The 27,980-nt window shown below is 36.4% G+C and overlaps 1 protein-coding gene across 7 annotated transcripts in view; it reads left to right on the top strand.

Moving 5' to 3' along the window:
- Window positions 1-27,980, top strand: part of PDE5A (phosphodiesterase 5A) — a 134,583-nt gene that overhangs the window by 76,912 nt on the left and 29,691 nt on the right. For 5 of the 7 annotated variants that reach the window (XM_082050277.1, XM_082050276.1, XM_082050275.1 and 2 more), the window contains 8 exons: window positions 7,598-8,180; window positions 9,816-9,905; window positions 19,972-20,043; window positions 20,914-21,003; window positions 22,222-22,359; window positions 23,632-23,699; window positions 25,825-25,933; window positions 27,480-27,564. In XM_082050277.1, coding sequence (XP_081906403.1) covers window positions 7,598-8,180; window positions 9,816-9,905; window positions 19,972-20,043; window positions 20,914-21,003; window positions 22,222-22,359; window positions 23,632-23,699; window positions 25,825-25,933; window positions 27,480-27,564 — 1,235 coding nt within the window. Of the gene's footprint in view, window positions 1-5,611; window positions 5,699-7,597; window positions 8,181-9,815; window positions 9,906-19,971; window positions 20,044-20,913; window positions 21,004-22,221; window positions 22,360-23,631; window positions 23,700-25,824; window positions 25,934-27,479; window positions 27,565-27,980 lie in introns of those variants that run through there. The other 2 variants (XM_082050279.1, XM_082050281.1) reach the window with 2 other exon arrangements.

The raw sequence follows: 27,980 nt of genomic DNA, 5'->3' as shown, positions 1-27,980 counted from the left end.
TCGCTGTCAGGCCGGTATGAGAAGTTGAAAAGTCCTTGATATGGGGTAAACATTGCTTAGCAACAGCTAAAACATCAGTGTGTTATCAACACCATTCTCATCCTAAATACAAAATACAGCTACTAGGAAGAAAATTAACTACCCCAGCCAAAATCAGGACATTGCACAAGGATAAAATTAATGGTATATCACCCATGATGTCTTCAGATCAAAGAAAGTACATCATAGTGTATGTTCATGCTTATTTGATTGCTAGAGTTAATCTGAATTGTGTGGGAATATATGATCCAGATCAAGAATTATAAACAAAGCTATTTTAGAAAATACATTCTTCACTTGAACTAATATGCTACCACCTATTTTAATTTTCACCATTGAAGAGGAAGCATTTTGCTTTTGCCATGAATAAATATAATTAATAAAACCACAGAGTACAAGCCTCTCCCTTAGTGGCAAAGAAACATACATAAATTTACATGGAATGGTTTCTCATCTAGGATTTGAAGAAAGAAAGAAAAAAAGGCATTAAATACAAAAGGAGCTATTTATGAAGTGCCAGAGGAGAAGCTCTGCTCAAATGGCCCTTGTGACTAACGCAATGGTTGTAATTTCACATTAGGTCTGGCACTGAAATTATAGCCACAAAATATATTTGCTTAGTAAAAGATATATATTTTCCCATTTATTTGTGCATTGTGGTGAACTCAGCCCAGCACAGAGAGCCATCCCAAAGCCTCTGCACCACTTAAGTCCTACTTAACCCCTATTTTAGGAATTTAAGTGGAACTGAAGTGGTGCCTAAGACTTACATGAAGCATCCAGGCAGGTGAGAACTTAACTTTTGAGCTACCTTGCCAAAGTCACTGACATTGTCCTGTGGCTTTCCACGATAAAATCACTGTACATCATGGGTGTTTTGTTTTGGGGGGTTTCTTGGTTGTTTTTTGTTGTTATTGTTATTGTTGTTGGTTTGTTTGTTTGTTTTTAGCTTGGAACAAGAAGTAAACATGTGGAGAAGAAATAAAGATCATTTAGAATTTGACCTTCAGTCATTGTGGATTTATTCTGTCTTTCTTTATATTCTGAATAGAAAGTCCCTTCTAGGGAGGAAAGCCTTCTTGTGAAAAGTTAAGTTTGCAGTATGGTTGTTAAAGAAAACATGAAAATAGCCAAGAATATCCTGTTACTATTAGTCCTCACAAATAATAAAGCAAACTCTGCCTCCTATTTTAAAAATAATACGAACATCAGACAAGAATGACATTATTTCATAGCTCTAAAAGGTTTTCATTTTACTCTTTCATGAGGATGGTTTGAATAAAGAATTAGAGTTCTTAATTTAGATCTGTATTCAAACAGAAGTCAGTGGGACCTCTTGAATGTTTCAAGTTAAATGTACGCTTATGTATTTGACTGAGTTGTGCCAAAAATTGACACCAACTTTAAGTCATACTTCATCTTCAAAAACTGCCTGCCACTGTTGGAAACAGCTTCTCTAGTAACTATAATTGGAAAGGGTATAAGGAAAAACTATTGTCTTTGTTAATCTACTTTTTTAGTTGGTTTGAAAACACTTCTTTTACAGCCAGTTTACTGTTTCTATCTAATGGGGCTTTATACAGTTTATATAAGCCTTTCCATGGCCAGAAAGGAGACAAAACCACTTAAAACACAATTGTGAAATAGGAAGTACTGGAAAGAAAATGGGAAGGCAAGTTTAATATCCAAGTGACTTTGACTTTCAAACCCCTTTGTTAAAACTGAATAGTTTTCAAGTTGTTGCTAAAGCTGTAAATTATTTCCATGTCTAAATTCTGTCAAGATCTGGTAAAGAAATTTGAAGACATCTAGTGGTGATTTTAGGGAAAGCAATTGAGAAAATAGGTATGAGACTTGGCTTGAAATATTGTTGATTTCAACGCTAGCAGCATTAGACCACAGGAATTCAGATACTCGAAAGCTGGCATTCCTTAGCAGGCAAGTTTGAATTGAAACCCTGCCCTCAAGTGTGTTATCGGTAACTGTTGGTTTGAATGAAAAAGTAGCAAAACATTCCACACAAGTACTGAAACATTGCATACCGTATATAAGAAGGATTTATGAGCAACACAGAAAATGCATGGGGAATTATTTGTTGTTTCACTGAAAGCCACTCATCACTCTGTACTTCTATGGTACAGTCATTATTATGCATTCTTTGTGCAAGATAAGATACACTATACTATCATAGTTGCATTTCAGTAATACTTTTATGCTCTGGTTTTGCACATTTTGTCCAAAGATACCAAATACTTGCTGAATGGTCACACTGTCATGGTCTTACATATACAGCATGGTAACATGTGTGAGCAAGGCCATTATAATCTCGCTGTTACTCTTTAAACATTGTCATCGTTTTGGTTTTTTTTTAGAAGTGTGCTGTGTATTTTGAAGATAATCACAATGAAGCAAAGATGGGTGCAATAAATTATTTAATATTCCCAGTGTATGAGTAGAATAGTATTTAGTGTCAGGTCAGCACATTTTGACAAAAACGGCTCAGGAAATAAAGCGAGGTTCTATTCAGGTCTCAGACCTGAGATTGCTTTCAGGTCTAACTGTGACGTTCTGCATGGCCTGGCACAAGCCATGTCTCTTGTGCCTCAGTTTTCTCACCCAGTGATTTTCTGGTTTTGTTGCCTATTCATATTGAAAACTTCTTGCTTTAGGGACAGATCTACTCTTAATTCCTCTGAAGTTTCTGAGCTCTCATGTAATGCAGATTAATGTGTAGTTGCATACAAGTGATTATAGAGGGAAGGATCACATAATCTTTTTTTCAAATATTTTACCTGCCATTGTATTTTCATTCCCTTCTCACCCCTATCTCTTCAAAGTTCCTCTCAAATTTTATCATCTACTGATGAGATGACTAGCCAAATTCAGCAGGCATGACTGTCAAGCTCCTCTGAAATAGTGTTTTATAGAAGAAAGACTGGATTTGGCTGATAGAAGTGACTGAAAATGGTTATTTCATATTCAGCTATTCCCATTTATGATCTCTGGGATAAATTATAGCTTTCTCATAGTGCAGTGAAGGATGCACGCAGCACATAAGGAATGTATGCTGATGCCTGTAACTCCTCAACAAGGATTGTTACGCTGGGATGGTGACATTGCATTAGTTTTACTTATCTGTGTAGATCACTATGGATCAGTATCTGCTCCTGTTTAATACAGTCCTGCAACTTGTAAACTTACTTTTATAGCAAGCCTTGTCCTTACTTGAAAATGTCAGTGCTTATTGATGACTGTTGTCATCGAACAATTGTTTGTTACTTTCTGTAGTCCTTTCAAAATGACATCTTAGTCACACATAGCACTTGTTACTAATTTCCAGTAACATCACTTGTGGTTTGGTCTGTGTCTGGTACTGGGTATCTGTTGATCTAATTCTGTGCTGAGAAAGTAGTTGTGTTAGTAATAAAACTCTTTTTGCCATGTATTGCTAAATAGGATTGAGTGTCAACAAGGAAATGCATGTCAAGACTTTGGCTGATTGGTAGACTTCAAATGGAGTTAGAATACGTTGGTTAATGTGAAATGCTAGTTCTTCCATCTGTGTCTACAACCATGTGAGTAAAAGGAGCTAAATAGTTTCCTTGTTAGAAGAGGCATTCAGGAAAAGTCAGTGAACACTGTTCTTATTCCAGCTGAATTTGAACAGCTTTCCTGTTGCCTAAATGAAAATGCCTAAATGGTTTGAAGTTGAAAACCACGCTTTAAACAGTATAGGTAAGGATTTGTTGTTGTTAACCTACAGAGCTTTTTTGAGAATCACACACTATGTTGGCAAGTTATTAGACCATCATCTAAGAGATATTAAAGGGGTCAGGAATATGTTACTTGTAATTATGCAGCTCCACATGTAGTTCTGTTCGAAGGCAAAGAGCTTCATAAATATTGCAGATGCCTAACACATAGTCAATCCTTATTAAAAAACAAGTAATTACTTTCATGTGAAAGATTTTACAGTTATGTTCCACATCTCTCAGTAACCTCCATAAGATAGAGAAATTAATGCTTATTTTACCTAGTAAAAAGGCAAGAAGCTAAAAGCTAAATTATAGCATGGCCACAGTTTGAGAAGTGGTATTAGAATTCAGAATATGTTGTTCTTACTGATTACTATTACTACACTATTAAGGCCAGGGTATATCATTACACAACACTCCGGAATAAATAAAATGGCAGGTTTCAACTGACAATCCAAATTTGTGCTTTAGCTTTTGTTTTGTCCACAGGTGGTACCTGATTATTTTTCTGCTTTGCATCTTATATCAACACACCCTATGTAAATTCAGTGTAAAACAGAGCTAGCTAAAATGGTAGCATTTTATATTCTCCTTTCCTGGTGTGCAAACAGATACTGCTCTAAGCATTGCTGGTACTCAGCAATAGTACAGGTTCAAACTAGTAGACTAAGTGCACAGCTTCCTATGCCTAAGCACTTGCTAGTTGAAGAAAGCTCTCCACCTGATACTAGATTATTAGAGTTACTTTTAAATCTTATTTTACATTAATGCCAGTCCTTAATGTTAAATAACCAAGTCAGCACACACAACCATGAAACTGGCTCAATTCACAAGCCTTCTTTGAAAACTATTGATTATTCTATATTGACCTTCTTGTGTCTGAGGCTTTAATTGCACCCAGCTCACGTTCTTCTCTGCAGCCTTAGTGATAGATGCTAGATTTTGTTTAGAAAAAGCTAAAATTTCAAAGTAATTTTCTTGAGGAGACTAGAGTAAAACAAAAAGAATCCAAATATAGCATAACACACATGATAACAAGAGTTATCAGTGCTGATTTTAGAGGTTGTACTGTGTTTACTTAGAAATCTTTCCTTTTTAAGCTTTTTTTTTTTTTTTCTTAAGGATACTTTTGGTCATTTTCATCACTAATTTTGATTCTGTTTTTTCATTCAGTTTAATAAATGTAAATTTCAAATATTATCAAATGCTACTGTCTTATCTTGACTCTCACTGAAACGGCTTTTGCAAATGTGATATTGACCTATGCAAATTATATTATGCGTTTCAGTAATACATGGTCATGGCTTCCACATGTAGTATTTATCCTGTTTAAGTACTATAAAGTAATCTTGCTAAAATCAAAGTTGTAACAACATATTAATTGTTCCTTATGCTTCTTCACTGCAATAAATATTTGGATGAGGTAACTCCACAAAAGAATAGATATCACTGCTGTAATAAAGAAGGATCATTGGTAGTGTTTATTAATATACTTAAAAAGTGGAGCTTACTTCCTTTAAAAATAATTAGCTAAGCAACAAACCAAAACTCTTTCAGAATAACAATGGAATTTCATTGTGTTCTTTGGCACTGTTTTTTCCAGTAATTGGACTAGCTTTAGATTGCTGGGAAATTTATAATAGATGTTGATTGAGGTATATTAATGCTACAGCGAGCATTGTTCTAGGAGCTTCATGGAAAATGTAAAAACATGGAATGAAATCCTAGCCCTGTGGAACTCAGAGGCAAAATGCTCACTGCCTGCATTGTGTCCAACTTTTCATTCAGTGCTTTTGGACAAACAACAACTCAAGATTCATCGTCAGAAGATTCACAAATGTCCTGTGTAACCACACTGACCATTCAGCTGTGAAGACCTCTGGGCTGTGAATGATATTAACTGTGTATGTAAGGTTTTGCATCATCAGGACCACAGTACACAGACAGAAGCCAAAATAAAGAATAGTCTATCATCCATTTATTTGGAGTTGTACTTGTGTGCATAAAAGAAGAATTTGTGCTACAATGAGTGAGATTTACTTCAGTGAGACATCGTTTTTTGAGGGGAAAAATCACCAGGTAGCTCATACCAAAGTGGAATGGGTACGGTATTTAATGACTTTCTTTTGCCCAGGTATTCCCTTTACACTCACACTATTTCCTAAATCAATTCAATTTTTTATAGCATATTTGCCTACAGTTGACGTCTCCAAATGATAGGTGATTGCAAAATCTGAAAAACTCTTTCAAACCCTCCTACCAGAAGCTAAATAAGTTTCCTGTTGTGTATTGCTTGCTAATAAAAATAATATTGGTGGACGTTAGATTTAAAATGGTTACTTTGCTTTGAAGTAGCAGTTAATTGCACTTGTAGAATTGCATTCTACAACATAGATGAAGCTGCTCTGTAAGGAAAAAAGGCTACGTAGTGCTTTTCATATTTAACATATACTGATGCATGTAACCGATCAGCGGCTGACTAACCTGACTCATTTCCATGGCTTCATTCAGCTTCACTCTTGACATTCCTGTGGTCTGCTGAGCAAATAAAAAATATCCCAAATTTAAAACCATGAAAGGTTTCCAAAAGATCAGACTTTTTAATAGGATTTTTGCTGTTCATAGGCCCATATGTTATTTAATTCATAAAAACAATTTCTTCTGTGAGCAGATTCTGTGCTGTGACGAATTCTCAACACTGAGTAAAGCAAATAAGTTCTAGTCTCCTCAAGAAAATTACTTTTAAATTAAATTAAATTAAATTAAATTAAAAAACAAACAAACACAAACAAACAAAAAAACCCCCAAACACACAGATTTTGGACAAGAAAATATTATAGTGATAAGAAAAAGTATACTCATTATTGATTATATGTGTGCTTATGGATTACTCAACACATGCGTTATGCAGTGAGGACACTATTAAGGTTGGCATTCTAGTGTTAGGTTCATTTGAGAAAAACAGTTAAATACTACAGATGTGGGACTTGTTAAAAGTAATGGTAAACACTTCAAAAATATAATTTTTGGGATATTCAGTATTTTGGGTTAAGTTAGGCAATGAATTTAATCTGCAAAGAAATAGGAGAAGTGCATGGAAACAGCCTGTCTTTTCATTATTTTGAAGGGGTTTGAATTAGAAATATTCATGTTTCTTTCTGACAGTTTTTAAGCAAAACTTCTGTACTTTGAGTCAAAATAGTATTTTTCATCAACTCTGAGAGAGCAGGGGAAGTTAATTTAAAAATAGTGGATAGGCAACACAGAAATAGCGGTGGCTGCAGGTGATTTGACAGAGAAAATTCAAGTTCCAAATGATCTTTTTTAAAGTTAGAAATGGTTTAGAAAAAACGGAATTAAACCAGAAAGTTTGTCTTCATATGGATGTATATCTATATATCTACATAGATATAGATATATAGATATATGGACATATATACATCCTATAGAGAAATCCAGGTCTTAGAATGGGAAGAACCGGAACTTTTCAAGCACAAAATTATGGTGTAAACTTCTGATCTTCTGTATTCTGAAAGCCACAGCATAAGTAGCCTTCCTCTGCCCTGTTCAGGTATTTCCTTGAGGCAGAAATAGCTTTGTTTTTATAGGGCATGAAACATTACTGCTTAATCTAGGCTAAGTGCTGTGTAAAATTGAAGAATATCAATACAGAGGAGCACTAAAAGTCCACTGCATGAAAAGGTTTAAAATTACCCACTTTGCAGTGTCCTCTTCAAATATGTATTGGTTCCTGAGGATTTTTAACTTACGTCACTCACTGTATTGTTATTTTTGTTTTACAGAGAAATGGTTAATGCATGGTTTGCTGAGAGAGTTCATACCATCCCAGTCTGCAAGGAGGGAACCAAGTCCCAGAGTGAATCCTGTGATTGTCACCAGCCTGCCTGTGCCGAAACGACCAACTCTGGGACGCCAGCGAGGAAAATCTCTGCTTCTGAATTTGACAGACCCTTAAGGCCAATCGTTGTCAAGGACTCAGTAGGAGCAGTGAGCTTCCTCTCTGGCTCTGAGAAGAAGGAACAGATGCCTCTGCAACCTCCAAGGACCGAGACCAGTGCAGGGGATCAGTGCTCAAGGCTATTAGAACTTGTGAAGGATATTTCCAGTCACTTAGATGTCACAGCACTTTGCCATAAAATTTTCCTACACATCCATGAGCTGATAGCAGCTGATCGCTATTCCCTGTTTTTGGTCTGTGAGGATAGCTCCAATGAGAAGTTTCTTGTCAGCAGGCTGTTTGACGTGGCAGAGGGCTCCACCCTGGAAGAAGCTTCCAACAACTGCATTCGCCTGGAGTGGAACAAGGGCATTGTGGGTCATGTAGCAGCTATAGGGCAGCCTCTGAACATCAAGAACGCGTATGAGGTAAATCAAGAAAGTTTCACTTGAACAATTATTGAAAAAAGGAAAAAGCTGTATTATCAGCTGATATAATATTGCCATTTTAATATATGTATTTGGAGCTATATTGACTTAAACCAGGCAAGATGCAAACCTGACACCACATATTTGCTTATAATACATGTATCACAGTATCACAGTATGTTTGGGATTGGAAGGGACCTCAGAAGATCATCTAGTCCAATCCCCACGTATATCTATTACATATACATGCTTATACAGACACATGTAGCTATGACTAATGCTAGAGGAATGCTAATATCAAAATAAACTATGTAACTTTTACAGCAGCAGTCAGATTTTCTTACCCAGCTATATGCACACCCATATTTGTATTTCTAGCATCAGACACTTAGATGTGTATCTTTCTGCTTGTACAAGGATGTACAAGCATGTAAGGTACATCTGCACCAAAATGAACAAAATCGTGAGTGTCGTAAGTGTCGTAACTGTCTGCAAAACCAGAGTCCTATAACAAAAAAAACTTTGAAGAATTTTATCATACCTAAGGCATGAAGAGTAGGAGCTGAATGAACAAGAACAGGATGAGGGTTTGGACTGTAAAGAGGTCTCCCAAGTGAAATGATACTCTGCAATGTGAGTCCTCTAATACAAGGCTAGATGGAAAAAGGAAGAGAATCCACCACTGGAAGAGAACATCTCTTACATCTCATCTTAACATCCCTTCATTCCAGGCTCTCTGGATATGCTGATTTTGTGCTTTGAATTTAGGGATGGTGGGAATTTTAGTGAATTACTTAACTGATTAATTAACTAATTAATAAAGTAATACAGAACTAAAAAATACCACTTCTAATTGATCATCTCTCACTTTATCTGAGTATGTTTACAAAATTAGGTAACACTGTCAAGTAGATTTTTTCAGAAGTAAAAAAGAGCAGGATGATTTCATACGGCTTCATTTTCAAACACTTGTTAGCTGCCTTTGAAACTGTCTAAACTTTTGCTAAGTATGTGTTTCCAGCAGGACATCACCTGTCCTTATATTTCTAAAGTTCATTCTTGAATTGGGTTCATCGTGCTCAACTTGAAACCAATTACCAGAGAAAGAACAGCAGCCTTTAAAAACAGTCTAATTTATTTTGGTCTGATTAAAACCAAACCAAAACGGAGTTTTAAAACAATATTCAGCTGGGGGAAAAAAAAGATACAAGCAATCTCTGGTAAAAATAAAAACACTAATTGCATTCACGAAACTTTGTTTCTCTGTGGCAATATGTCTTTCAGTATATTTCCGTAATTTCTTCTTGATAAAAGCTCTACTAGGGATTGTTAGTCCATGTATAAATTTGTCATAATGATGGTCTGGGCTCAAGGAAGGAGTCTCCTAGGGTTTCAGTTTTTTGGTTCTTTCTGGCAGTTGTATTTATCCACAGGCACTCACATTCCACATAAATTCTTTTTGTTGTTTTAACACACTGATAGTAGTATATACAATTATCAGCTAGTAGTGAACTTTTTTTATCCTGCATAACAGTTAAGTAAAATATTGTACTTTTCTTAACCTTTAAACCAGGGACAAAAAAGAACTGGTCTTTAGGCAAGCAGTCAATTAATTATCTTTTTCTCTTGTATCAGGATCCAAGATTCAATGCAGAAGTTGACCAGATCACAGGGTATAAGACTCAGAGTATTCTCTGCATGCCAATAAAGAATCATAGGGAAGAGGTAAGTTGCAGTATTGGGATCACTTCATGTAATACTGTTTCAAGCTATGCTAATTCTTTAAACTTTTATTAGCTGTCAGTCATTATCTTACAGTATAAAACCATCTCTTTTTTAAAAAGACTGCTTGTGTTTGCTTGGACTTTAATTATATCTTATCTAGTTCAGTAATGTAAGCCAAAGGCAATTATCAAGAAGAGTTTAATCCCAGACACGGAAGTAAAATATATGTATTTAACTCCAGAAGTGCTGTTCTGATTCCTGGACCAAGTATCTGTCAGCACTAAAGTTCTCTGCACACTTATTGGCCTGAGTGCCCACTCAGACTGCATTTAAGCATTACTGTACTTCAGCTTAGCTTGTATGTATTTTCTTTTCTTCAGATGACACAAACTGGGGTTTATCATTGTCTAAAAGGCTGGTTTTTACATTCTGTTAACTCAGTCCATAAGTAATAAATTAAGAAACATATTAAACATATCAAATGCTTCTCCCTTCCTGTCTGATGCTCTTGCAGTAGGAAGAATTCTTGTTATGAACTTGTGACGTCTTCTTGCTCTGAGTAGTTCCTGAGTAAATTCAGTACACTCAGTGAAAGACAATGAAAGGAAAAAAGTGAGGTGCACTGTTTTACTTATGGAGTAAGTAAGGGATTTTATTTTTTTTTTATCCTGAATGTGTAGCCTGCAGGCACATCACCAGCTCTTAGAATATTCAAAGTATAAGGATCTCTACAGAGTGTGTTAGAGCTTTAAGATGGAGATTTTCTGACCCATAATTCCTTTATTTTTCAGAGTATTTATTGTTTGCTTCTGGAAAGCTCAAACTCCAAAACACTGCCAAGATTGGTTTGAAGACATCATACCTTCCTTTTCTTGCTCTTCCATCTTTCACTCCTCTTACGAAATATGTCACCTTGACTCTTGCTGCACTGAACCTTTTTCATTATATAAATGGATGAAACTCTTGATTTAACTTGTTTGTTGAATCTTACTCTAGCTGAGCCAGATGATCAGCCAAGATTTCCTTTCTTCACCTACTACTAATTTTGGTTTGAAATATTTTTTTCAGTTCTTCCAAGGACGGCACTTGATCCTCTCCTACTCCCATTCTCACTTCAAAGTCTTCCCCTTCCTAACCAGCAGCAGCCACTCTTGGCCCCAGGCCAGCTAATGAGCAAAGCAGATGTTGTATGAAGAGCTTTCAAGGGCCAGTGGTCCATGTTAGGTTGCTGCAAGGCTTTAAATTTCACCCAAGACATCACATTTTCTTTTTGTTGAATGGAAAAAATGCTATGTTCCGTGTAATTTGGATTAGAAATGAATTACAAAACCTTGGTGGCCAGGGAGCGTGAAAGTGCTTACTTCTCACCGGGTCCTGATAGTCAGTGGGGGAAGGAATAAGAGCTGTAGTCTGTTGGTCCAATACACCATGACTTACAGGCTGAATAAACCTGCAATTGGCCGTATCTTCAGCTAGCTTTTTACCCCAAAGTGCATCAGCAAGTGGAAATGAAGCAGGTATGTGTTTATTTTGAAAAGTTCAGCCAACATGAAGTTTGAGGAGAGTGTTATGCTCTACTCATATGCAATAATTTGAAGGGCCTAAACTATAAGATTTCATATAGAAAAGAATGGCACTTTTTAATTTTTTCCAATTTTAAAGTCTCTACCAGAAGGTTTTTCTCCCTCTTACCACAACACATGGCTGACGTGTTTCTGGACAGATGTTGGCGTCAGTGAATCAGTCTTTAATTTGACATTTGCTTTCTGCATCTGCAGCTTTTTCTTTTTTTAAAAAAGCCCCAAACAACAAAACCAGAATACTAGCTCCTCCCTGTTAAAAAAAAAGTCCCCAAAGCCCCTCTAGCAATATTGAGGCTAGTGAAGGCTGCCTTGGCCCAGCATGTCAGCAACCACAGTTGAAAGACAATTCTGGAAGGTATCCAAAAATAAACACTGAGAAAGAGAAGCAACTGGGGATTTCTGATTGTTTGTTTAGTATTTGTACTATTTTTTGTAACAAAAGAATCAGTAATTGAGAGGAAGAAAATCTCATGCTGATTATTAAATCCTCTGGGCCTGCTTAAGTATGGAGATTTTTTCCACTACGCGTTTTTCACATTTGCCTATATTTCCATGAGGCATGTGAGAAAGCGAAGTCTCACTTAAAAATAAAAGCCAGTCAGAAATTCCACAGATGAAAAGAAGAAAATAGTCTAATTCACAGAAGAGCCAGGAACTAGTAGTAATAAGAAAAAAGCAGTGCAACATGAGTATTTTACAGATGTGCATGAAGAATAGAATTACATTCACATTAATCGTAAAAGAACTTTTCTCAATCTCCTACTCAACCTATTCTTGCTGACAGAAATGCCACAGAAACATTGAATTTCAGATGTAGAAAGTTCTGCTGACTGTGTCCTATAAGATCAGGTCATAGAGGCTTGCACAGTGCTAGCTTTATAAAGATTTCTTATTTTCGCATGAAAAATTACAAATGCAAGCTGACCGAGTTTTACATCTGCCTTCAGGAGCTTTGAACAAAGCTCTGATATCTGTAAATCCCTGCTGCACAATGTCTAATAACTAAACAGAAATTCTTTCCATCCTATCATATGACAAAAAGATTGCCACATGATGCTTCCTGACATGCAAGACTCTTATCAATTTCTGGTTATCTCAGTTGAAGAAAAGAAGAAAGAAAGACCTTGGGTAATCTGAATTGTATTCTACTTTAAAAGAAAAACAAAATGGTTCTAAGTCAAATCATTTAGTCATTTATTCCTGTATTTAAATTTGTCATATGGTGAATGCGAAGCCATAGCAAAGACTCCGTTTCTCTCCCAGAAGATTTTCTCTTGTGATTCTTCTCTAAAGCAGATAATTCTATATGGTTATTTAGACAATACTAGGTAAGACTTGCTACTTGGCTTATCAAGATGGATCAGAGACCACATCAAAACCTTCAAAAGAGATTAAATTTTTATCCTCAGTAGCACAAATGCCGCCAATGAAAAGTTAGTATTAGCCAGCTTGTACCACAAGAGTTACCAAGAGGAAGCTGGTATTGCTAGCCACGGGCTTTAGCTCTTAGCACTAACCATTTCAGTGCTACAGTGCTTATACAGAAATCAGGGCTTCACCACTACTGGCAGAAGACCTGAGGTTGTGGCAGTTCTGCATTGTGTATCTCAAAAAGCAGCTTTTCATTCCAGGTGTGTCCTTAAACCTTCAATTTTTCAGAAGCTCCATATGGTACTGATTTGCCTTCTAGAGCTCCTGTAATAAAGTCACTAAATGCAGTGGCACTGTCTTCTGATTTTGTTTGGTCATGGATTCAGAGACCCAGAAAAAGGACTACAGAAGATGTTGCAAATAATGATCACCTCAAATTTCTCCATATGGTTTTGTAGACATTTGTAAACAACTAGTCATTTTGACAAAATTTGACAGAACTGCATAGAGAATGGAAGTCCTTAGTTTACACCAACTTGCAGAGTTATCCGGAGCTGATACAAGACTCATTAGAACTCTGTAAGTGGTTTGGAATATCTGTAGAATGGACAGTCTCTGACATGCAGAGTCATCACAGGTGCTGTAGAACATCTACAGGAATGTCATTGTTTTCTGTTAGTTCTGCATTATTTTTTTCTTTCAGCTGTGCAAAATTATTTCCATAAAATTATATTTCAGTTCAGTTTCTACTAAAATCTGTAGGATTTGCTCATATATGAACTTTTAGCTGAATTAACTGAGACCTATGCCCTGGGCTTTGAGCATGTAAGATTGAACATCCTACTAAATGGCTAAAGAAATGTTCTATTCTGGCAATGCTCACTCCGATTGTTTAGTTCATTGTTGTTTACTTTGCCTGGTCTCCTGTTACTGGGAACTCTTCCCAACAAATCAGGGGTGCTACTCTATTTCCAACAGCCTTTGAAAGTATTCCGTTGAATTTTATTGTATAAAATGTGTCCAGGCATGTTACTCTTAGCCAGCTAAGTTATTTTCTCCCACAGTGAAAACTTCAGGGATAATATACCACAGTCACTGTGGTATAGCATAGAACTAGCCAAGCTAACTTTAAACAAACTAATTCAAGTTCCAATAGCAGTCTTGCTGCAGGATTATGGAGATCAGTCATTTGCTTCTTGAGTGGATTTTCAGCTCATACTGAGACGTGTTGTAGTATAATAGCTAGATTGCTGGAAATCATGCAGGCTACTGTTGGCTTGAATGACAGAACAGGATGTGAAAGTTTTGTTGCTTAAAAAGGAAGGTCTGTAAATACAGTTCCATCCCTGCAGGATAATTTTATAAGCCTGAATCAAACCTCTACAAGAGCAGGAGAGCAAAGTAAGGTTAAGAGCACTTAGTCTGTCTTCTCAAGTGGATATGTTCCCATCTTAAGATGAGATAAAAGTTCAGTTTCCCTTCCTATTACCATTCTTTGGCTTACTGACATTTTTCTTCAGGGGCCAGCAAAGTAATAAAAACCCATATCTTTTTAGGAAGCAAAATTATATTTTTAAGTCAGCTGAAGTAAGAACCAACTAAAAAGCACACGAGCTGCCTGTAGAGCTGGAACAGCTTTCACGAAGTTAGGCCTGTAATCTTAATGCACAAAAAAATCGCAGCATGAAACAACCCAGATAAAATTCAGAGCACAGTCATCAGCACTGAAGTCATCAGTCATCATCTACTGGGAACATTCTAGGTAGCCTGCTACTTTTAGAGGCAGGAGACAGCTATTGCGAGAAAATAGTTAGCAAAAATAAAGCCCTCTGATAATTAGAAGAAATCTCTCCTTGTAATGTGGATCAGGCTTTATTAAATGGCATAACTGGTACAGATCAAGAAGAAAGGTTACAGAACAAGTGCCAGCACTGGAAGATTACCTGTGTTGCCAGCATGAATATAGTAGGGAAGCTGGTTTCAGATGTGGTAAAACAGGTGTGGATATTGACTCAGTAACTGTTGGAGGTTTCCCCACCCTTTTGGGGACCGAAAGTAAGAGAACAATTCCATCATCAAAATAGCATTTTGTCTTCATGATGTAGGTCTATCTTACGTGATCTGATCCAAGAGGAGTTTTTCCAACTGACTTTGAAGAAAACTGGACCACTAAGGTCCTTCACATACAGCTCGTTTTGTTTTGGTTTTTTTCTGCCCACTCCTTATGCATTTTCAATACAGAAAACCTGTTTAAAGGCTCTTGTTAGGAACTGCATGACTATTATAGCTGTACCTTGTTCTATGATCCCACCTACCTAGTCAGACTGAGGGTAAGGTTCAGGAAAAAGAGTGTGTAGCGCTCAACACAACAGCTCACTAGTTATGTTAGGGTTTAGGCCAAAAGCTCACAGGTATCAAAATATAAGCAGATACAAATTACTTCCATCTTCCCTCTTCCTTTGTCTTAGTTTTCTTCAGTTCAGAGTACTACCTTATGTTTTTCTAGTGGTCATCCCTTCTGACAGCTGTTTTTAACCTCTTTCTTTCCTATTAGTTTTGTCTTGGGTGACCAACAAATATACAGGATAATTCTGTAGGCACAAGAGGAGAATGACAAGATATGAAATTTAAGTATCTTTGCCTTATTGCTACAGGACTCATCTTTCAAAAGATCTCACTTGGTACCTGACTGTTAGAGAATTAAAGACACACAAAATATTTGGCCTGTGCAACTTAAAAAACATATTTTTGCTAGACTGGAACAGTGCTTTCATGAGCAAGTATTTGAGGGGTCTGTAATTTTTTAATTATATTCTTCGAGCTCTACAGACAATTAGCTTTATCTCAGATATGTAGATACATCTTGTCTGTTACCACAGACTTCACACTTTTAATGTACCTCTTATCTGAAGAAGTTTTCTGTATAGGTGAGCTCAGAGCAATCAGTCACCTTTGATTCAGTAAGGTTAAATATGAGTATTTGGGTTTCATACTGTGCCTAGTATTCTCTAAAATGTAGGCATATGTTCTCCATGGCCTAAAATGCTACCATATGATTTACTTTTGTCCTAATTACATAATTACTTTAGTAACAGGAACAGATCCTCTTGAGTTTCCTACATCTTCTCCTAATTACCTGGTGGCAGGCAAGACTCCAATGGCTAAATAACATCCATCTGAGGTGTTTCTCATTACTGTCTCTACACCACATTTTACAGAATTTAGTGAAGTTCACCGGAATTTGTATTGGTATAAATGAGGCCATAATTTGGATCAGTTCAATTTTTTAAAACTGTTTATTTTGTATGAAAAACGGTACATACTACAAAGTTTTCTTTCAAAGCTTAAAAAGTCACTGAAACAACAAGAAAAACATAAAATAAAGTATTTATCATCATCATATCTGAAAATGACCATTTCTCTTAGAACACGCGCCTTTGTTAATGTATGAGAAACCTGCAGTGATAATAAAGGGAGCCTAAATAGTCTTTTTACTATATTAATATGGTCCTTTTACTGTTTTCTTATAGCTTTTTTAAGCACCACAGGCTTTCCTTTCATGGAGAGGATGTGTTTACACAAGATGAACGTACTCACCTTTTGGATGGCTTAAAAAGCCTCTGACTTCATTAAAGTTGTCTTAGCTCATGATGGATCAAAACTGAAAAAAAATATATAAGGAAAGAAAATAAATACCCACAGAAGACAGCAGTATGAGAAAAGACCTAACCATTAATCTCTGCACATGTAGGTTAACATAAAAGCATATTGACTGATGAAAGGACTTCCTTACTATTCAAAGTCTGCTATATAAGTATATAAGGCTAATCGCACAGTTCTTACAGTAGGAAAGTCCACTAGATAAAAAATATTCCTCACTGAAGTATATGAGAGGTTGACTGTGGGGAAAAACTGGCTTGTATGGAACAGACCTGACAGTTAAGCTTTATTTCAGACAGACATTTATGAGCCTAAAGTTGGCAGTGATTCATGCTGCAGAACAATGACCTTGTTTGTAACATCAGTCTTTTGGGAATGCTAGGCTGAGAGATAGTAAATTGTCTTCCGTTACAAAAATAATACTGTTTGTATGCCTTCCATCAGTTTAACAGTTACAAATTTAATGATTAACAGTTAAGTGAAACTTTTTAAACATGCACACCACACAGTTTTCTTCCAATATTGTTTATCCCAAACAAGCAAGATGAGAAAAAATGCCATCATTAACACCTTGTACTGGTCCTACACTACTTTGATCTCAAATAAAGGAAGTTCTTAGCAGCTTTGTCAATCATTTGTTGTAAATACACCAAAAACCTGAAAATAATCAAAAGCTTTGCATATACTTTATGGGTTCTTACCATGTACTCTTTCATGTCATTGTACTCAGCTATGTGAGCTTCATCTGTGCTAGTACCACACAGCAGATTTATTGAGTTCAGCATAAGATAAGACCCAGCCATTTAAACAGATGAATGGTCTAATTGTAAGGAAGTGCAGGGTTTTACTGAGTGACTTCCAGCTCCTGCAAGTTTCCAGCCTCCTTTTCCTCCCTCTTGCTCTGCCTTAACCTAAATCTATTCCAGGCGCTGCTAGCGGCTATTCAGCTTGATATCATCAACTGTGGGCTTCATTTCTGAGTACCAATATAAGTAATTGGTCAGACATAATTGTCCCCACTCTCCACTTTGCCCTTTCCTCAGAAGCTGCTTTGGTACCTTTCTCATCCATCCTGATGAGCAGCATTGGATTCACCACCTTATAGCTCCCATGCTTAATATCAATTACAGAAACCTGTCAATACTCACTAACAGAACATTATTTTTTGCTTCACAAATCAAGGAAACTATACTCTCTCAATTTTTTTAAAGCCTAAAGTCAGATTAGTAATAATTTGCAAAGTCTCAAAAGGGGAGGAAACACACTGAACTATATTAGGGAAAGGCTAAGGCCTTGAAATCCTATAATCTAGGAAAGGTTTATGCATCAGAGAGAAACACATTATAGAAAGTTTGATTTAATAGAGAACAAGAATTTGCATTAGTAATACATAGTATTTTAAAAATAAATAACGTCATTTTAATGGAATGATAAACTATTTAAGTTAGAAAACCTCTCATTTTCACCTTATTGACAGTGCAAGTCAGAAGTATCTCAACTGAATTTAATGTTTGTCCAATCTCTCCTTCTGAATGCTGTGAAATTTTTAGTGTGCTGTGAAGTTACACGCTTAATTTGTGACTCAGAAGAGTAGAAGCACAGAAGTACAAGGATAAGTTCAGAATCCAGAAGAAGTTTAAACTAGTTTACAGGGCAGAATGGTCACTGCCAGCACACAGCTTGAATAACTGCAGTGGGGAATGTACAGAAATATATCCCAGTGAACTAATTTTTCTAAGAAATGCTCACTCTCTCTTCATACTGACTTGTATGAAGGTCTCTTTAAATTCTCTTGTTTTCCTTGGGTTCTGAGAACAAATCCAAGTTACCAGAGAAGACATCTGTGTTGAGTATGTAAGAGTAAGTCTAAAGCAACAACCCAATTTAATTTCTCCCCAGATGTCAGAGCCTGCATTAGAAACTGGAATCAGTACTAAGCAAAGATCTGAATTCCACTTTCATCTTTATAAGGAGTTCTGCTGTTTGCAGGCCAGATTGGTTTCCTGGGAGGCTCAGTTGAACTCCACAAAGACTGGCAGTAACAAAAACATCATGCTTAAACAGCTGTGTCATTCTCTCTCATGCATTTTACATTTCTTTTGAACCTAAACCAACATCCTGTATAGAGAAATCGCATTTGCTGGCTAACTACCGTCTGTGTAGAAAGTTACAAAAGCACCAGTAGCTTGGACTTGACTGTTCTTAAAGAGACTGTTTTCATTTTTTAAGAAATCATGTTTTCATCTCCCAATTAATGGAATTATGTCTAGAAACCTGAAATCAAATTTTATCACAGATTATTTCTACACAAAAAAGCATCATCTGAAATTTAACATAATTTATACAGAATGTTATAAGACTAGATGTGTATTGTGGCTTGGTTTATAGTTACACAGATTCTATTTTCTTCCACTGAAATCCAAAAGGAGACAAGCCAACAGAGGAAGTAAATGGAGCATGTCTTTATTTCATAAATCATAGTAGTTTTTTTTCTAGTTCAGGTAAACCCACTTTGTTATTATCTGTGCACTGATTTACTTATGTGAGCAGCCTAATTTATGAAGCCAGTTGGCTAATGATCATGGTACATATTCCATTTGAAAGCTAGGACTTAAGCCATGTGCCTACTTAATGAAAAGCCTTTAATGTTGATAAGGCACATAGGTTCTTCTTCAGTCCACTGCAGATGTCCTGCAGGACCTGGGAATGACTTTTTACCCTTTGCTTAGCTTCTTTACCTGTATACCAGGATTCTTCCCTACCTTCTGAGCAGCTGCTCTATAGGTAAAATAATTTTAAAAGGCAAGATATCAGCATATCTTGGCAAGAAGGACAGTCTAACTACCAGTTGAAGCATAACACAATACCTCTTCTCAATGTTGGTTTAATGTGGTCTTAGTAAAATTTTTCCTCCTTTAAAAAATGTACTTAGTTTGAGTAACAAACTTGAGTCTAGCAGGAACACAGCTATTTTTCAGCAGATGAAAATTAATCCGATCAGATTCAGAGAGATACAAAATGCTGAACTCTAGATCAAGTAAGGATGCTGTGTTTGGGAAACTTTGTCAGAGCTAGCAGGCAGGGTATTTTCTACACAGAAAAGCAGATGAACTTTAGAGAAAGCTGCTGTGTGATCTGGGTTATGACTGCAAAAGTGTGAACTGCTGCTGCCTTTCTGGGAGATGATTGTTCCAATTTACAGAATAAATTTCGGATCAAATCAGCCCCTCTTCATAGGACCATCCAGGACTTATGCCACTTCTTTTTGTTTGTTTTTAATTTCAGATGCATGCTCAGACTATTTTTTAATATGAATAAATTAGAAAAAAACAGACCCAAAGGTCGACCATATCAGTAATGGTTATTTCTTGTCATCTGTAAATATGCCTAGAAATATAATCCAAAGACAGACTCCTAAAAATTATCTAATTACTTCATTTTCCATACACTAGGTTGTTGGTGTGGCTCAAGCAATCAATAAGAAATCTGGAATTGGTGGCACTTTTACTGAACAAGATGAAAAGGTATAAAAGCTGGACATTTAAGTCTCTTCTATTTTCATAGGGGAATGGATATATTTTTACTTTCCACACTGATCAGAACTTTTAAAGTTACTAAAAATGAAACACCTCTGAAAAAGTAAGTATTCCTGGTAATACTGCATATTTTTTCTTTATGAGGCCATAAGAAATGTGTATGTGAAATAGTTTAATTTCTGGATCAGCATGGTATCTCTAATACATTTCTGAAGCACACGCTTACTCTACCAAAATGCATTGTAAAAGAGTTTCATAATTTTTAATAAACATTATTTTTTATGAATTAGTTCTAATCTCTTGGCATCCCCAACAAACACATTTTGAATATTAAAACTTGCATAATGATTGACAGAAGCTGACTTAAACCTTCAGCAATAAAAAACAAATCAGATTTATCCTTTCCCTGTGAAACCTTCTTCTTTAAAACAAAACGCATACTGTATCTGCACGATATCAGAATTAAGGCCATTCCAAAACCGAAAAAACTTCTGGTTCAGCAGAATTTTATTTCCACTTTCCAAGAGACTGGATTCCTGAAAATAATAGAGGCTGATTATCTGCACTCAGTTTTTCAGTTAATACATAAAATATGCATTGTTGCAAAGCAAGTTGATTACTCCAAGCAGCTTCTTATATCAGTCCTACTTTTACCAGGATAAACTGGTTTTAGTTTAAAAAACGGAGAAAAGATTCTTGAAATAATAAATTATGAGTAACCCTGAATGTGTGGTTGCCAAAAATAACTAAAATATCAATTGATACTTCAAAGTGAAAATGGAAAATTGCAGTAGCTTATATTTGAATACAGTTAAGTTGCTGTGGGATTTATCTTTGTGGTATTGTGTTTGTCTTCAGGATTTTGCCGCATATTTGGCATTCTGTGGAATTGTTCTTCACAACGCTCAATTGTATGAGACATCTTTGCTTGAAAACAGGCGTAATCAGGTATGGTCAACAGGTTTGTCCCAAGAATACAGAAATTACAATGGTTAGTTAGTAATCAGTGCCTGCTCCTGATATTTCTTGTATGGTAGTTACTCCTTGGCTATTTTTAATTACTCTAACTGAATGTCGTGCATCTCTGATAAGCTCTAACTAACTGCACTGAGAAGTAGCTGGGCACACTCCAGCTTGGGCTGGGAGAAGTGGACCATGTAGGGCAAGAAGGTAAAGCTAGATCTCAGAAAATTCCCTCGGTGTCAATACAGTCGATATTGCCTCAAGTTATCCTGTGGCTCACTGTATGTATACAACCAGAGGTGGACATACTCCAGAATTTCAGATAGAATTACCCTGTGGAATGGTAGAGGTTATACAGGCAGCCCCTTTAGTCTCCTACAATTATAAGTAGTCACTAACCATATTTTCAGTAATGATCAGATGGAAAACTGATTGATTAACTGTATTTTGCAGCCATCTTTGTAACTGATGGGTTATTAATGCCTTGACCTTTATGGGTGGAATATGTCTGCCATACATGGTATGAAAAGGTTTTGGAGAAACAACCAGGCAGCAGTTGTTTTAAAATTTTTCTGGTAGGACTGAGTTTCCAAGTGACTATCAGTGTTTGTAAATCAGTTAAAATTTGGATAATCTTTTCAAATTTGCTCCATGCTTCTTGTGAGGAGAAAAGGAATATAACATGAGCACATAGCAGCAGCGAAGTCCTTTGGCAGTAGTTTTGAAATACACCACACTGTATCCAAATGACATTTTCACCAAGTGAGTTCATTAGGATCTGTGAGAATTACAACAGGCAAAAAATGTGTTCAAAACTCAATAAATTTAAGCATCACTGTTGGTTTTAGAGTGCACACAAGAGCCACAGGAAACTATTAGGTTTCCTAAGGACAAATAACTGTGTTGCCTAGATTTCTCAGATTTCATTTGGTGAACTGTTAATGCCTAAATCCATTTTGACTCTCTGACCAAAAACACGAGACAGCCAACTATGCTACCTATTTCTTCCATCAGAAGTGTCAAACTGGGTATTATTTACTGTTGCCTTGCAGTCTGTGTGACAGCCAAAACTCAGGTTTTGTCACAGACATACTTTTTGAGTTCCTTGACTCAAGGAAGAGGAGTAGACTTCAAGAGAGTAGTAATGGTAATCATTGCTTAAATGACAGTTAGTCAAAATTCCACAAAAGACCTTTTCCACAGGTGCTTCTTGATCTTGCCAGCCTGATTTTTGAAGAGCAGCAGTCTTTGGAAGTAATTCTGAAGAAGATAGCTGCCACTATAATATCCTTCATGCAAGTGCAGAGGTGTACCATCTTCATAGTGGATGAAGATTGTACTGTGAGTATGGTTTTTTGTTTAAAGGCAGAAATGCTTATTCCTTGGGAGCAGTATGGGCTTCCCTCCATTCTGATTCAATAGCATAGTATGTTCTGTTGCCTTTTTGCTGTCTGCCTTTTCTTCTATGGCATCTTACTGGGGTTAGGTGTTGACTTGGGAGGCTTCAGTCTTTGTGTAGTCCATACTGCCATTTTATGCAGCCATTTTGCATTACCTGTAGGTAAACTATGGCTCTAAGCCCTCTACGCCTATGGCATAGATCTTCAATGGTGAACCCTTTCATTACTCACTTTCTTGGCTACTGATGTAGGACAGAAAAAAGGAAAGGACTGGGAGAAAAACAATGCAGCCTTTGCTTCCTGTACACAATCAGTTTTGATGATGCTTTTTATTTCTTGAATGTATCTAAGCAAGGAGTATCTAAGCAAGGTATCTAAACGGAATCATGGCCTGTCCCAAGATCCTGGCTCACTGAAGGAAAGCACAGCTCCTTTCCAATCTGCCCACCTGTATTTCCTTCCTATTGAAAACAGGCTGCAGAACAAGGAGTGGGATATTATGGCGCATGCCTCGGTCTTAGACTGCAATTGCTAGTTTTACCTTTACTACTCTATAGAGATGAGTGTACTAAGATCTGCAGGTGAGGAAGCATTTCTGGGTTCTGTAGCACAGAAATAATGCACAGCACTTGTGATCATCTGCCAATATCACATCTCTCACTGTATTTAGAAGAGGAATTTGCATAATTTTTGTATCCACATATTCACACTGTCCTTGCAAGTTAGATAAACTCTGGCACCTAGTTAGCAGTCTGTAGTTTGAATCTTTAGTAGAGAGTCTAATTTCTTTATGCATTTGGGCTTCCAAACTGTTTAAAAAACTGTGTGAAAAGCAACATGGAGATCAGTCAACGTGTTGAAGAGGTTTTGACCTGTCCAAGCAAAGCAGGTCTAGAATTGGATAAATGTTGAAATACAGAAGTTCTGTGCTGACAGATAATTTAGCACAGCTTGTAAGTGCTGACATTTCTTCTCAGAGTGATCAGTAGAGATTCAAGATATTTCAATGATATTTAAAATTGTACCAAAAGATATTTTTGTGGTAGGATCCTGCAAGCTTGCTGCTAGATGTGAAATAAAGTTAAATAATTTTATACTTGTCTTTATTATGTCTTTATTATTTTGATAACTACATGCTTTTCATGAGTATTACTATTCTAACTTATTACAAGTTCACACACCTTTATATTAAAATGTTGTCTCGGTATTCTAGGATTCATTTTCTAGTGTGTTTCACATGGAATCTGAGGAATTAGAAGATTCAGCTGAAAATCTGAAGAGGTAAAACAATGAATTCAAACTTTTGTTCATCCCAGGAGAATGCTGAAGAAACTATGCTTTTAATATTTTTTTCCATAATAACAGATCTTATTTCCACTGAGTACCTTGTATTACTGCTATTTTTACAGAGCAGCTTTTCCCTGAAATGTACGTAGACAAACTCTGTTACCTTAAAAAGGTCACACTGAGCAGAACAGGAGAGTAGGGCCTGATCACTTTGTCAGCTAAAGTACGCAGTTGTATTGCAAAGCTGAGCTGTGGAAACGTACAAAATGTGAGAAGTAAAAATCCAAGTTGGTGGGCTGCTCTAAAATGGATCTGTAAAAGATCTGCATAGATACCTATGTTGTAGAGTAGACATATCCACATTAGTAGATATTAATCAGTATGTAACACTTTATTCTTTTAATCAATTATTTGAATCATTATTCTTATTCCATAGACAGGGAAGCTGAGTCAAAGAACATGACTGACTAAATGCAGAATAAATTCTTAAAGTTCTAACTTTCAGTCATCTTTCAGAAATCATTGAGAATTTCAACTGGGGGGAAGGGAAAGGTGCAGAAATAGTTGAATTAAAATACTCAGGTTAAGTAGTTTCCAAATTTAGTCTGAACCTCTGTACTGAAGATTGAAAATTACTGTCTCTTTTTCTGTCATCAAAACCAGTTATTTCAAATAATGTCAAAAGAGTGAGACAGAGTTTTATATAAAATGCAATACTGCAGATACAATATTCAGAGAGAAAATGGAGATTTCTGCACCCCTTTGATCTTATTTGCAGTCAACAATTACTACATGAAATTTAATTCCATATGCTTGAAAATCATGTCCAAAGTGTGTGGCTTGAGCAACTAAAAACTGTTGAGCTGTATTATGATTTTCAACAACGTACAATCAGAAAGTAGAGGTACAACAGGCTAGTAAGATTGCAGGGTGAAAGAAAAAGTTCCCGTTTACTTTCTCTTCCACACTATGGGAACATAAAGAGAATTTACCCTTCCTGTTCATTATCCCTTTCATGGTTACTAGTTAATACACTCCACATGTAAATTACTGCTTGCATGGGCCATCGGTAAATTATTTCTCATAACTGATAGGGAAGCAGTCTTAATTGCACATCTGAATCTTGTTCAGGAGACAGCACAATTATATGCCAAGGACTGTACTGTGAGTCAGCCACTGGAGTTAGAACTTGTGCTGTGCTTGAAGGACACAATTTCGGGCAACAGCAGAAATATAATGACATGGATTAGATGGGAAGTACCTAATACAATTTCAGGCTTATTTTGTAATCAAAGACACTGAATCAAGCCCCAAATCAGACTGTTTTCAGAATTGTGGGGCATTGCCCTGTATAACCAGGTTTGTGCAATAATGGAAGAATAATTCCCTTCCTCCAGCACTGTTAACATTCTTACACCAGAAGGATAACTAAAGTCAAGTCAAATATCAGAGAGAAACGGCAAGAGCTTGATGGGAATAGGTTTATTATGAGGACATATGTCCTTCTCCAAAGCAGGCAAACGGTCAAAGAGAATTGAAATTCTTTAATTAAATAATCACGGCTAAAAAAGTAGGAGATGATTGATTCTGTAAAAGTTTCCTGATTTGGAAAAAAACAGCTCTATTTCAGTAACAGAATCCCTATGCCACTGATTGTGCCTTTACTTTTAGAACAAATTTGAAATGAACTTGGAAGCAGAAAATTTATAAAGGCTACCAGCTGCACTCTCCATTTAAAGAATAAATGAATTCCATCCAGTAGTGATTTTTCAAGTGTGTCAGATTCATGAATAGAGTTTGTTTCCAAAAAGTTCTGTTTATTTCAATATAAACCAGCTGTTCATTATTTATCCTTCATCTACATAAACTGTAGTGATTTGTTTATTTCTTAAGTTTGCTGTTCAGTGTTAACGTTATTGAATATTAAAGAAATGGAGGAACATATAAATCAATCCACTCTGCAGTTTTGTGATGACAGCTGGATTGGGATACAGGACTTGAACTCAACTCTATTATGTATCTATTGGTTTTATCCTTTCCTCATATCAGTTACTTACTTCGCATAATGAAATGACCTGTTGTCATACTAAGCACATCATAATAATGTTGTATCCTTCAGGGACTATGACACAAACAAAATCAATTATATGTATGCTCAGTATGTCAAGAATACAATGGAGCCTCTCAACATCCCAGATGTCTGCAAAGACAGAAGATTTCCCTGGACAGTAAGTAGAATAAGCTTAGATTTGAAATTCAGAAATGGAAAATGTTTTTCTGTCTACTTTTCAAACCTTTTTTTGTTTTGCCCTCATTATTTCTGTTAACCTAGTGGCCACATTTAGAATTATGCAAACACGAAGGAAGATACATTTGCTTGATAAAATTCATTATCAGTGAAGAGATGTTACAATACTCAGACACAGTAAGCCAGGTGGCCGGGGGAGGGATTTATCCCTACAAACATTATTTTAAAAGCCTAACATTCATTTGACAGTAAATAGAGATCTTGCAATATGTTCTGTGGAAAACATTTAAGAGAAGAATCACTGGAGGTTTTCACAGTAATCTCTACTTTACTGTGAGTGGCTGGAGGCTCTCAAAAGTTCCTTCCCTTTTATCCTCTCCTTTCCCTTCTTGTTTTGGCAAAGATTAATGTTACAGATGCAAGTTCTTTGCTGTTTTGCAGAGGGAAAACCTTTTCTTTGGGAGCTTTTCCTTCAAGCTTCATCAAGTGTGAGCTTGTGGTTTGGTGAACTGAACACTGAACACACAGATACTGGAGAGTTAGGAGGGAAAGGTCACTTGGCAAGATTCAGATTACAATCAGGTTGCCTTCAAAGTTGTCATCAACAAAAAAAGCAAACTTGTAATTCCGTAATTTCCTGTCAATGAAGAAATTAGAAAGATGCCTGCTTTTCTTATTACGTTTAAGCCCGTCAGCTAGAGGGGTGCAGGGAGAGGGCAATGAGAGGGAGAGGAGTTATTATGATCAGCAGTTTTTACTGAGCTCTTTGTTCTGAGATGCACGACAAAAAGTTCAGAAAATACAGTGTTCAATGTGATTATTCCAGTAAGTGAAAAGAAGGGGCAGGCTCATGGTGGGGAGCTGTGTTGCTTCCCTTTTTCTCTGTGCAAGGTTTCATGGATGTTTTGGAGTGGCCTCTATGAAGGGCTGAGCAACACAGGAATTGAATGTTAATTAATCAAGGCATCTCAAACAAAACAAAGCTTAAGAAAATTTTAGTGCTACAAGATACACAGTTAGCTTAATGCCAGGTAGTTAGTCTTGGTTCATGACACCTGTTCCTTACATTGCTGTATTACAGGTGAGGGGATATGCCAGAAAGGGAAGAGGTCAGTTCCTTGTACGGCTCATCACCTGAAAGATGACAAAGGTGTCCTAAAGCCCAGCTGATTTCTTTTGCAGCTGTGCTGAGTGGAACACCTTGTCTTGGTTCGAAGTTGCCAGTTTCAAGGAAGTGGTGCCTTTTAATGCAAGCAGCACATTTTTAGCACAATTACAGTGTCACTGTAAAATCTTACTGAATGAAGATTATCACATCATTACCTGTGTTATCACTCACCAAAGCTTGTATCAGATACATTTATTATACTGTCCAGCCAAAGATGTGCAAACTCTTTGAAGACATGGTTGCTTTTTGAAGGAGTACATAACCCAAAATATCTATAGACCCCAGCTCTACAGCTTTTTTACTTCAGCCACTTGAACATTAGTCTCTAAAACTGTTAACTGTATTATTTTTTTAACAGAATGACAATGCAGAAAATGTAAGTCAACACATAAAGAGTTTGCTGTGTACACCAATAAAAAATGGGAAAAAGAATAAGGTGATAGGTAGGTATCTTTACAAAAATTTTTTTTCATACATTTCTTATAAATATTTCTGTTCTCCACACTAAAATCTCAGCAACATGGAATCTCAGCTCAGGACAAAAGATCCTTAACTATCATGTTTTCAACTAATAAGTCCACTGCAACCTTGACTGTAAATCAATTACCTAGTAAGTTACCAAATATCTACAACAGTCTTGTGATACTTCACCATTTTTGTGGCTTCTTGGTATTCAAAAATTTTGTGTAAGTAAAATTATTTTCATTGCTTCCTGTTTGGAGGGTCAGTTACCACTCTTGTGTTTTTAACAGGGCGGTGAAAGGAAGAGAAGATCTAAATCAGTAAATAAGCTCTTCAGGCCTGAGCTGTCTGTAGTGTTGAGCTTTTAGGGAAGAGTGGTGGCATGTGAAAAGGCAAA

The sequence above is a fragment of the Streptopelia decaocto genome (genome assembly GCF_964273445.1).
Source record: "Streptopelia decaocto genome assembly, chromosome: 4".
Classification (NCBI taxonomy): Eukaryota; Metazoa; Chordata; class Aves; order Columbiformes; family Columbidae; genus Streptopelia; species Streptopelia decaocto.
Note: the sequence above shows the minus strand (reverse complement) of the source record. Positions and strands in the feature narration are given on the sequence as shown.